At 67.8% G+C, this 11,404-nt stretch overlaps 2 protein-coding genes across 2 annotated transcripts in view; one reads left to right on the forward strand and one right to left on the reverse strand.

Moving 5' to 3' along the window:
- The window catches only part of LOC101636884 (cytochrome P450 2E1), a 4,766-nt gene extending 754 nt beyond the window's left edge, over positions 1-4,012 (forward strand). Inside the window, exons 3-8 of the mRNA XM_004695605.2 lie at positions 8-187; positions 267-443; positions 1,029-1,170; positions 2,293-2,480; positions 2,588-2,729; positions 3,690-4,012. Coding sequence (XP_004695662.1) covers positions 8-187; positions 267-443; positions 1,029-1,170; positions 2,293-2,480; positions 2,588-2,729; positions 3,690-3,874 — 1,014 coding nt within the window. The 3' untranslated portion in view covers positions 3,875-4,012. The remainder of the gene's footprint in view (positions 1-7; positions 188-266; positions 444-1,028; positions 1,171-2,292; positions 2,481-2,587; positions 2,730-3,689) is intronic.
- Positions 4,013-8,858: 4,846 nt separating this feature from the next.
- Positions 8,859-11,404, reverse strand: part of SYCE1 (synaptonemal complex central element protein 1) — a gene marked incomplete at its 5' end in the record, with an annotated part of 3,631 nt that continues 1,085 nt past the window's right edge. Inside the window, 8 exon segments of the mRNA XM_012734823.1 lie at positions 8,859-8,936; positions 9,140-9,227; positions 9,336-9,446; positions 9,520-9,643; positions 9,716-9,782; positions 10,355-10,418; positions 10,588-10,677; positions 11,207-11,261. Of these exon segments, the coding sequence (XP_012590277.1) occupies positions 8,859-8,936; positions 9,140-9,227; positions 9,336-9,446; positions 9,520-9,643; positions 9,716-9,782; positions 10,355-10,418; positions 10,588-10,677; positions 11,207-11,261 (677 nt within the window).

The following is an 11,404-nucleotide window of genomic DNA, read 5'->3' on the forward strand; positions in this document are numbered from 1 at the left end:
CTGCCAGCGCTGCCCTCCGCCCGCAGGCCAGGCCTTCGACCCCACCTACGTGATCGGCTGCGGGCCCTGCAACGTCATCGCCGACATCCTCTTCCGCCAGCGCTTCGGCTACGGCGACCCGACCAGCCTGCGGCTCATGCGCCTGTTCAACGAGAACTTCTACCTGCTCAGCACGCCCTGGCTGCAGGTGCGCGTGCCCGCCGCGGGGGGCGGGCGGGCGGGCGGGCGGCGGGCCGCTGAGACTGGGGACCGCGCCCTCTCTCTAGGTGTATAATAACTTCTCCAGTTACCTGCAATACCTGCCCGGGAGCCACAGAAAGGTGATGAGAAACGTGGCCGAAATCAAAGACTACGTCCTGGAAAGGGTGAAGGAGCACCGGGACTCGCTGGACCCCAGCTGCCCGCGGGACTTCACGGACTGCCTGCTGGCGGAGATGGACAAGGTGCTGCCGGGCGCCTGCCCACGGGCACCTCCAGACGGCCTGCCTGACTGTGTCGGCCAGGTTTACCCTGGCGGAGCCCGCACGTCAGCATGTGCGCCCCCAGTTGTGTGTGGCCACGAGGGGCCCCGGCCTCTAGGCACCCTTCATCTGAAGGTCCCTGGGGACCCCCATCCGGACACCGACACCCCACGTTTGCGGTCGCTGTGGCTCTGCGCAGGCAGTGAACAGCAGGCCTGATGCCCTGGGGGTCCCTGCCCCGCCCCGTCTCCCTGAGGCCCTGTGGGGCGGCCGGACCCACCGGCCTGGGAATTGGACTCGGACTCACCCAGCAGAGCAGGGCGGGGCCAGACGGGGCGGGGCCAGACGGGCGGGGCCAGACGGGCGGGGCCAGACGGGCGGGGCCAGACGGGCGGGGCCAGACGGGGCGGGGCCAGACGGGCGGGGCCAGACGGGCGGGGCCAGGCGGGCAGGGCCAGGCTTGTGCGGCTGCGCAGGGAGAGAGGGTCCTGAGGCCCCGCCCCTGGCGGCCGGACGGCCCCGGCTCTGCTCCTCAGCCCGCCACGGACCTCTGCTCTGACCCTGCAGGGGCAGCAACGCGGGGAGCCGGCCCACACGCTGGACAGCGTCGCAGTGACCGTGGCCGACCTCTTCTTCGCGGGCACGGAGACCACCAGCACCACCCTGCGCTACGGGCTCCTGATCCTCATGAAGTACCCGGAGGTTGAAGGTGGGTCGGCGGCCGGCGCGTGGCCTCGCACCTGGGCGGCCCGCCGGCGCCCCCCGGGGCCGACTGGCAGCAGGAGGGGGCGGGTGCTGGTGGGTCGCCCTTGGGGAGCAACTCGGGGTCTCACCAGACCCTCTGGGGAAAATGTGTGTTGGGAGGGGGCGAGGCCACTTGGAAGGGCCGTCCGGTGGGTCAGCCTGGCCTCTGGGCGGGCCGGGGGTGGCCGGGGCTGCGGCCCACCTGGCCACCCGCCTGGCGGGGAGAACAGGGGTCTGGAGGAGGAAGTGGGGGGACGCACCCCAAGGTGCCCGGGACCCGCTTTGCACCTTGCTGGGGCTTCTCCAGTGTGTGGGCCTGAGTCGGAGTGTTGGTATCTGGGGTGCCCCTGCAGAGGGGCCCCGAGCGGCCACGCGAGCAGCCCAAGTGCAGGGCCTGTCGGTGCCAGCTCCAGGGCAGAGGGAGGACCCGGGACAGAGCCCAGGCGGGGCCTCCTCCCTGGCTGGCCCGGCCCGCGGGACCTGCTGCCGCTGGCGACGGCTTCGCTCGGGCTGCCGGGTGGCGGGGTGCGGAGGCGGGGGGGCCGTGTGAGGGGCCTCCTGGAACTGGACGTGGCCCCTGCAGGTCAGACCTCGTCTCCCTGAACCCAAAGCCGCCGCTTTTCCAAGCCGCCGCCACGACCCTGGTGGGCCTGGGCTGCTGAGCAGGCGGGAATCGGGTGCCAGGAGGCCGCGCTGGGCCGGCACCGCCCACCCGCCCCTCCTGCTGCCCTCGCTGCCCGCTCACTGTCAGGGTGACCGCCGACGCTGGTCACTTTCCCCAGTGCACCTGTGCAGCTTTCTGCGCCAGGGACCTCAGGCTGCTCCCTGGGCAGAAGGAGCCTCAGAGCCCTGCTGGGGGGCGCTGGGGGCCCCTGGAAAGCCCACTGCCCCCTTCCTGCCGCCATTCTTGGCGTGAAGACAGGACTGGACAGGCTCTGACCACCAGGCCCCTCTACAAAGCCTCGCACAGAGGCGGGCGCGCCCGCTCCCTGCACTGCTGCCCAGAGGGCCGGGACACTGCTCTGAGCCGCTGGATGGCGCTGGACGGCTCAGAGTGGACCCGAGTCTGTCACATTCACCTCGGCAGAGAAGCTTCACGAAGAAATTGACAGGGTGATCGGGCCGAGCCGAGTCCCAGCCGTCAGGGACAGGCTGGACATGCCCTACATGGATGCGGTGGTGCACGAGATCCAGCGCTTCATCGACCTCATCCCCTCCAACCTGCCCCACGAAGCCATCCGGGACACGGTGTTCAGGGGCTACGTCATCCCCAAGGTCAGCCTCAGCGTGTGGGCCAGCGCCCCGGGGGGTGGCCGGCGGACGCCGCTGTGCAAGCCCCGCAGCCTCCTGAGGGTCTCAGAGTCCGCCGCCTGCACCCCCAGGGCACAATGGTGATCCCCACCCTGGACTCCCTCCTGTACGACAGCAAAGAGTTCCCTGACCCGGAGAGCTTTAAGCCCGAGCACTTTCTGAATGAGGACGGGAAGTTCAAGTACAGCGACCACTTCAAGGCCTTCTCCACGGGTGAGCGCGCCCACCCTCTCCCCCCGCACAGCCCCTGCACTGCGGACCCTGGGCCTCGCCGCCGCAGGCCGGTGTCCCGAGGTCAGGGGTCGGTCCCAGGCGACTTGGGGACACTGTCCCATGTAGCGGATAAGGCTGAGCGAGCGCGAATGTGCGAGTTGAATCCAGAGGTTGAGGAGGGCAGCGCCGTGCTCCCGGGCACGTTTCCTCCGCTGCCGGCCCGGCTGACGTCCAGTCTGTGGTGGCCACGCAGAGCGCTGGGCTCTCAGCCCCGGTGTTTTTTGCGTCTCAGGCACTAAAGCCACTGTGCAGCCGTGGCGGCGGCTGGTCCGAGGCTGTCAGAACCACTGAGGGGCTCTGCTCTTCTCCCCAAGACTTAGAATTCCGGCCTGGGCTTCGCTCAGCAGGCGCCGAGCAGGCTCTCTGCTCACTGACGTGCAGATGCGCTGAAGTGGGCTTGGCTGCGTCGTATTTCTGGGACTTGTATTTCATCCAGCCATAAAATTTTAAAGCATTTAATAGGACACAGTGAAAATATTTCAAAACTATGTCATCTAAGTCTTCCGTAATTGCAAACAAATGTCACTAAGCGAATCTCATCTTTGGCTACCTGGGGTCCTCACACACCATCAGACCGTCCTCAGTGTCCCCGCCTCGGGCCGCTGCCCTGGCCTCTGGGTGCTGAGGGAGCCTGTGAGTGGACGCCCTGGATTCTGGCCACACCCCGCTTCTTCCCGCATGTCGTCAGGGTGGCGCTGGGCAGAGGCCACGGTCCTGCCTCGCCAGGCCCATGCCGCTGACTCCCGGCCCCAACACCCTGAAACGGGTCGGGTCCCCTGTCTGCCTCCCGCCGACGGGCGGATATGCCTGCCGACCCAGGGTGGCCGCTTCCCAGAGTGTCCCCGCCGGCGCCCGGCCTCCTCGGCGGGTGGCCAGCTCACCCCCTCGCTGTCCCTCCAGGAAAGCGGGTGTGCGTGGGCGAAGGCCTGGCCCGCATGGAGCTGTTCCTGTTCCTGTCCGCCATCCTGCAGCACTTCAGCCTGAAGTCGCTCACTGCCCCGCAGGACATCGACCTCAGCCCCATCGCCATCGGGTTTGGCAAGATCCCGCCCCACTACAAGCTCTGTGTCATTCCCCGCACGTGAGCGGAGGGTACCCGCGCCCGGAGATCCCTCTGGGCCTCCAGGAGGGCGGCTGGGCCCTGGCACAGTGGGGGTCACACGCCAGACGGAATGTGAGAACAGAATCTCAGAATAGATTTATGAAACTATTAAATGAATAAAAGCAAACTGGTGTAGTCTGAGTTTGTGCTGGCGCCCCCAGCACCAGGTAAGACTGTCTCACGCCGGTGGACAACCCCGCTGCAACGCACAGGGGCATGCCTGTCACAGAGCCGACGTCCACTGAGGGGCCGGCAGGAAGGGGCGGGCATCCTGTTGCAGTTTTGGGGAAGGAGAAACACGCGGCAGCTTGTGGCCACACCAGGGAGCCCTCGGCTAAACCGTCCTTCTGCGCCACGCTTTCAGGTTAAACTATGTCGGCAAAGTCAGCAAAACACTTACTCCCTCCCAGCATGGCTGTGTGCGTGCACATCTGGAAGAAAATCTATGGGGACACGAACGCCGGGGCCTTAGATTGGTGCGATGAGGCCCTGAAAGTTGTGAAACAGCAGAGGGTTTGGGCAGCCACAGGAAGCCACTCCCAGCCCTGGGAAGGGCGCCCGGCGCTGGCCAGTGCCAGGGAGGCTGAGGGCCGGCGGCTGCACGCTCCACCCCCAGGGCCGCCTCTGGGAGCCAGAAGTGCCTGTGCCGGGCCATCTCCCCACCAGAGTAGCCTGAAGGACAACTGCCAGCCCGGCTCTTCACGCCAGGCGCGGCGCCAGGCGGGCTGGTCTTGGCACGCTGCTCTCCGGCCCGGTGGCACCGCTGACAGCCGGCAGCTGGACAAACTGCAGCCGCGGCAGGCAGGGGACGCCGGCGCCCAGTCAGGGGAGCGAGTGCCGCTTCCGGCACACAGGCGGGGCCTGGGTGGCCACTTAGAAAATTCCAGGAACAGGCACCTCCCTTCGCAGGGGACCAAGGGCAATGCTGCTTTGCCCCCGGCACCGGGCAGGGGCAGGCCAGGCTGAGGCTGCACTGGCCGCCGTCCAGCCTGGCAGCACGGCCGGGACCCTGCCGCGGGCTGTTCCTTGCTGTCCCTGCAGCTGCCTAGGTCAGACGCGCGCTCCCTCCCCGCTGGCGGTTCACCCCGGCCTCGTGTCTCTGCTCCACCTGACACCCGTGAGGGACGAGAATAGCAGCTTCATGGAATTATTTCATCAGCTGAGAGGATCAGGAAAAGCGGCACCGTCCCCAAAGGCATCCGAGCCCAGCACAGGCGTCTCTGGAGACCAGCCCCCGCCGCTTGCTCCTCTGGCCAGCCTGGCTGGACAGGTGGCGAGGGGGCCCCGCACCCCGCCGCGCGCATAGGGGCCCGGCCGATCCCACGCTGTCCACGAAGGGTCAGCCTGGAGCACGGCGTGTGGGCTCCCGGGCGGGCCTGGCGGGCTGCAGGCCGCCACTTGGACACCAGTGGTCCTCGTCCTGGGAGTGTGCCCTGCCGTGTCTGTTGGGGGGCGCACCCCACCTCCGAGACACTGGCCTTCTGAGAGTGTCCGTGCTCTGCCAGCCTGGCCAGGGAGGGCCGAGTTTCCAGGTGGAAGGAGCAAGCGTCTGTGTTGAGCCATGCTGGTCTCGTCGCCTGGCCTGGGGCCCCGGGCCACGTGGCCCGCACAGAATCCCGGCCCGCCCTCTCGGGGCCAGCTCCGTAGCCAGCTTGGCTTTGTCTGCCCTCTGCTTACTTCCACGCCGTCACACGCAGACGTGACCCGTGACCCGCCGTGCTCGGCGGCACATCGCTGAGGAGGGGGTGGGCGGAGGGACCTCTGCGGCTGCCCGGCCCAGGCTCCTCGGCAGGAGCAGGCCCCGCGCCGCTTGCCGACCGCCTGCCTTTGTGGTCTGAGGGGCACCGGCCTGGGGCCAGGCTCACGCCGAAGGAGAGGGCAGCGAGCCTGGAGGCTGCCCGCTGTGGTCAAGCGCCCGCGCCTGTGCTGGAGAAACCCCACCTCCCGCCAGGCTCAGGGACTCTGCCGTGAGGAAACCGAGGATGTTGTTCAGCGGCAGAGACTGAGCCGCTGAAGGAAAGGCAGGTCTGGAGCGCGCCGGGCAGCGGGAGGTCACGCAGGGGACACCTCCCCGAGGCAAACGCCAAGGGCTCCCAACAGCAGAAGCAGAGCCTGCAAGCCACCAAAGCAACGTTCAGTGAAGTGTTGTGTGTGCCAGGCAGAGCTGTTTCACAACAGCCTCCGCTCGGGTCTGGAGCCGGGCCCAGCGCTGGGCGGCGTGACGGGCGGCGGGCAGGCCTGGCTGGCCTGGCCACGCTGCTTGTTTTCCAGCAGTTGTTGTGCGGCAGTTTACACAAGCGGCGGGAGCCGGTCCAGGTTTCCTCACATCGGCCTTGGGGAACAGCCCGACCTCTGCTTGCCCCTCCACAGGGGCCAGCACGGACGAGCCGGGAGGCCAAGTCAGCCTTGCGACACGAGCTCGTCAGCGCCGCTGCCCGACGGACGGCCTGCCGGGGAGGTCTCCAGGCCGGTCTCCGTCGCGGCGTGCTCGCTATTTGTGAAGGTTTGTGTACTCATGCACGCAGAGCTGGGCACAGGCCAGAGGGCGGGGGCCGCAAGAGGCCCACCAGAGACAGAGTGGGGGCCTCGCTGCTGAGGGGAGCTGCGCCCAGGTCGAGGGGCCTGCGGTGCCCGGGGGTCCCCTCGGGGCCGGGGAGCCAAGTCGCAGAGGCGGCCACGGCCAGCTTGCAGGGCTGCGCTCCCACCCGCTGCACCACCAGGCAGGCCCCAGCTGCCGTCTATTTTAAGGAGAAAGATGAAGAAAGAGAACGAAGAGGCAATTAACAGACGCCCCGACACCGGTCCATCGCATCGGGCCGCCGAAGACCCGGGGCTTGTCTCCGAGCTCCGTCTGCGCGCGCCGTGTGGACACGCGTCCCACAACCCCGTACTCCGAGGGGGCCTGAGCCCCGGAGCCCAGCGCGTCCTGCAGCCAGAAAGGCGACTCTGGCCTCCCGTGGCCCAGCACTGGGCCATCACCGCCGCTGAAGCGTGAGCGCCAGCGGGCCGGGGAGGGACCCAGGGGCAGCAGACCGCCGCTGGCCCTCAGCCGTGGGTCTCAGTGGACCTGCCTGTTCTGCTCCCCACTCTGCCTCTGGGGTGTCCTCTCACCCCCCCACCTCTGGCCTGTACCCCAGTTCCTCCAAGCATCCATAAATACATCTTTAAAAAAAGACAATTTGTGCCTGGATCGTGCCGGACCCACAGCAAATGCGGGCAGACGGGGCGCTCACGCTCACCCGAGGCGGCGCAGGTCAAGGCAGCAAGACGGACCCCCTTTCAGGGAGCCCGAGAGTGCACAGGCACTCTCAGGACAACAGGGCAGGGTCGCCTGACGGAACAAGATTGCTGCCGCCTTTTCCAGAGTAACCAGCAAAACCACCTCTTGAAAGCCGTGTGCGGCCCTTCAGGACGTTTCGGTCCAAATAAAATGTTAGCACCTAAATCGCTCTGTGAATACTAAGCAGTTTTAATCATCTGCAAAAAGCTAACAAGCGCAAATAAGACCGTGAGGCCCACCCACTGCAGCTCTGGGAAGGGCAGGCCTGGGGGGGCTGCTGGCCTGGGGTGGGGGGAAGGGTGCACTGGCCTGGGGGGGCTGCTGGCCTGGGGTGGGGGGAAGGGTGCACCGGCCCTGGGGGGGGGCGGCGCGGGGCAGCCCAACGCTGGACACTAGAGGTAGGGGTGGTCACTACGCCGCGGACAGCGGTGGAGGGAGGGAGGGAGGGTTGACGGGCCTCTACGTTGTGTCCACACGGACAGGAGGTTTATATGGGAAGCAAACAGAAGCGCAAGTAAGACTAAAACGCCAGAAACGGGTAACTGGGGACTTTGGAAACGTGCCTGGTGCTGGGGCTTGAAATGGCTTTGACCATCGGCCATCACGCAGGGCCAAAGGGCTTCAAGTCAGGGAGTGGCGGGCCCCTTCCTACACAGGCAACTCACTCAAAAAGCTACACGTGGCCGGTGAGGCTACGATGGTCACTCCGGGCCAGTCCTGCCGACGCCCAAGTACACTCAGGAGCAGCCGCCGGGGCCGGACACCCTGCGCGCGAGGGGGGTGCGTGGCGGATGCGCCTGCTGGTGAGGCCCAGACGGCCACGGTGTGCAGCCAGGCTGCCTGCAGGCCCCACCTGCTGTCCGGTCCTGACCCGGCCTGGCCCCCCCCGCGGCCGCTGCTCCGAGGGCTGTAGGCGCACTCCCTGTTCAGACAGGCAGGGAGCTCGTGCCCCGCCCCCGTCCTGCACAAGGGCGCCTGTTCTTCCCCACACAAGCAGGCGCTGCCCTGCCACGGCCTCTTCCCAGTCCAGCTCTTGGGGCATTTCACCGTGAACCCAGTGAAGCCACAGCCCAGCCGCTCCGTCCTGGCAGGTGCGGTGGCCCAGCACTCTGGTGTCAGTGGAAACCGTCCCTCCGGGTCGCGGGCGACAGTGATGTCCCACGGGAGGCCTGCAGGGCTCTGCCCACCCCGCGGACGGGGGCCCTCGGGAGAAGGTGGCGCTGCAGAGTCGGGGGCTCCAAGCAGCACCGCCCCCTCGGCTGGGTGGCCACAGCTGAAGGCCAGGGCTGGACACTTGCCCCTGTGTGGCCAGGGCCTACGTGACACTCCTTGGTGACTGGGGGGGCAGTGGGCAGGGGACTGACAGGCCGCCGGGCCCCAGCCTCTGGCTGCTGGGGTTTGTGGGGCCGCGGCTCAGCCCTGCGTGAGAGCTGAACAGACAACCGCACGGGCCGGCAGCACGGGCCCGACGGGGGCCGGGGCGCTGTGGCGGGTCCCAGAGGCCAACAGCCAGAGACGCAGGTTGAGAGAAGACTGAGTCTCCTCGCTAGGGCTGAGGTCAGAGGCTGGGCCGGTTCTCCCGCCTCACGCTGCACCCCCACAGCACAGGCGGCGGGAGACAGCTGCAGCAGACAGTGCCTTTATTCACCAAGTGCCAGACTAAGCGCCACGGCAGGAGGGTCCCGCGCTAGCAGGGCACTGGGCCTCGCTGGGCAGGCGGCTCCGGGTCTTTCTCCTCTCTGATTCCGAGGGACTTGGGCGCGGCCTGCGAGGAGGAGGGTCCGAGCTGCCGTGCCCAGGACGCCCGCGGCACTCCCGGCCCGCCTGTTCCCACCTGCCCCACCGGCCTCCACCCCTCTGCCTGGCTGTGCCCGAGGGAGGCGTCTTTCCCGGAACTTCCTGGCCTCCGGGGCCTCCCTGCCCCCCGCGGCCCCCAGCCCCCTGCCTGCAGGCCCAACTCCGGCTCACGTCTTCTCCGAGGCCAGTCCCCTCCTCTCGCCTGCTCTGGGCTTGAACTGGGACCTGCACCCCCAGCATTTCCAGCTCCTCCTTCAGCCTGGGCGGACGAGGGGGTACGGGGGGGGGCACGCGAGGTTTTCAGAGAGGAGCCAGGAGGGGAGCAGACTCTGAGCCGCCCCCGGGCGGGGTGGGGGCACTAACCCACCTCTGCCTCTTCTGCCGCAGCTGCTGGCACTTCTGCCGCAGCTGCTCGTGGCGCTGGGCTGCGGCCTCCAGGAGCGCCTGGGACTTGCCGTTCTCCTCCTCGAGGAGCGTCCTGGGGGTGTCAGCACGGCTGCTCCCTCTCGCCCGCCCCTCGTGTCCTCCCCCGCCCCCCGCCCCGTTCTTACACCACGGCTGCTGCTTCCGGGCTGCGGAGGAAGAGCCCCTCGGAGACGGTGGCGGGGCCCTGGGCCCCCAGCTGGGAGCGCAGCCGGCGCTTCACGTCTTCCAGCTTCGCCTCCACCAGCTTCTCTGCAGCAGGGAGGGCGGAGGGCAGGTGAGGAGCGGGGAGGCGCGGGCCGCAGGCCCCCGGCCCCCGCCTACCTTCCTTGAGCAGCTGCTCCTTGCTGCCGTCCAAGGCGTCCATCTCCCCGACCAGTCGCTCTGGCCTCTGGGGGCAGGAGGAGGCCAGTGTCTCTCCCAGCTCCCCAGGTGCCAGAGGAGCCTGCCCGGGCCAGGCCTCTGCTCTTCCGGCCTGCGCCTCCTGACGTGGCCCCCGGCGGCAGTCAGGTCAGCTGCGGAGGCTCAACGACCAGGGCTGAGCCAACGCGGGGCGCAGGTGCCCACCTGGTCTCAGCCCGGCGGGAAGCATTTGCCGGGGGGCATCTTGGGAGAAGTACAGGTCAGACTGTTTCTCTGGAGCCGGCTCCCAGCCAGCACGGAGCGCCTGCCTGCCGGCCCCCCTGACCTTCACGCCTGCTTGGCCTCAGTGGCAAAAGCCCGTGTATTTGGCCCCACCATGGCCATGGGCCTCTGGGTGGATGGCCCCCCTTGTTCATGAAGGTGTCTGGCCCACTGCAAGGCTCCGGGAGGTCGGCGGGGCGGCCGGGGGGGGGGGGGGGGTGCCTAGCAGCGCAGTACAGAGGGGTCCTGAGGTGCTCTCCTCAGCACAGTGTATGGGGGGTCTGGAGGGGCTCCCGGCCGTGGCCCAGGCTGCTGAGGCAGCAGGAGCCCGTGACTCACGTGGAATTCCCAGAGGTCCTTGTGCTGCCCCATCAAATCCTCCAGCTGCTCCTCGAAGTCCAACCTGGGACCAGCCGCACCGTGTGAGGCCCGTGCATGGAGCCTCCCCCGTGCGCCGGCCCACTTGGGTCCTGCAAGCTCTCTGCTGGGAGCACCTGTGCCACCCTGAGTGCCCAAGCCCTCACCTCTGGAGAGCACCCTGCTGCAGCCCCCGGCCTCGGCACAGGCTTTACCTCAGCTGCCTCTGTTTGCTCTTCTCCTCCTCAATCTGGGAGTTCAGGGCAGAAATCCGGGCCTTGCACCCCTGCAGCACACTGTGCTTCCTGGGGGGTTGGAGGGGGCGCACATCTGCCTTGAGGCACCGTTCCCTGGCCTGTGCCCCGGCAGAGCGGACGAGGCCTCTACCTCTTGGCCTGGGACTGAGGCCCCTCTGTGACTTCACCGGGCAGGAGCCCCAAGCAGAGGCTCACACGCACCATCACCCTCCCGGAGCTCCACCCTGGTGTGCTGCGGCTCAGGGCCTCTGTTCAGAGTAGGCTGAGTGGGCATCTGGAGGTGGACGGATGGACACACAGACCCTGGCAGGGGGCAGTGGGCGTGGGCAAGACACTGGCTCATGCAGCAACGCCGGGCAGACAAACAGAAGCATGCGCAGCCCAGGAGTGAGGTGCCGCAGCTGGGGTGAGGCAGTAAAAGGCTTAAAAAGCAGATGGAAAGATTCGCGCCCTAACACAGGGAGGTTTGTCCCTGCGAAAGTAACCTCAGCCCCATTCCTCTCCCTGCTGGGGCCAAGTAATCTCCTGTGCGTGCCCCGAGCAAAGGCAGCGTGAATGCGGCGTGGCAGGAGCTTACCTCTGCGCCTCACCTTCCTTCCCCTGGCAGTGGAGCCGGAGAATCCTCAGGGTCTCTGCGGATGGAGGGACCAGGGCCCACGAGAGCTCGTGAGGCATCAGTGTGGGGTAACAGCCCGAAGCCCACCACCCGCACGTCTGATGGGGTAGAGTCGTGCGTGCAGGGCCGGGTCACAGGTGGATGCAGCCGGGGCGTTTC

This window comes from Condylura cristata, unplaced genomic scaffold (assembly GCF_000260355.1).
Source record: "Condylura cristata isolate star-nosed mole 26May11 unplaced genomic scaffold, ConCri1.0 scaffold00074, whole genome shotgun sequence".
NCBI classification, from domain to species: Eukaryota; Metazoa; Chordata; class Mammalia; order Eulipotyphla; family Talpidae; genus Condylura; species Condylura cristata.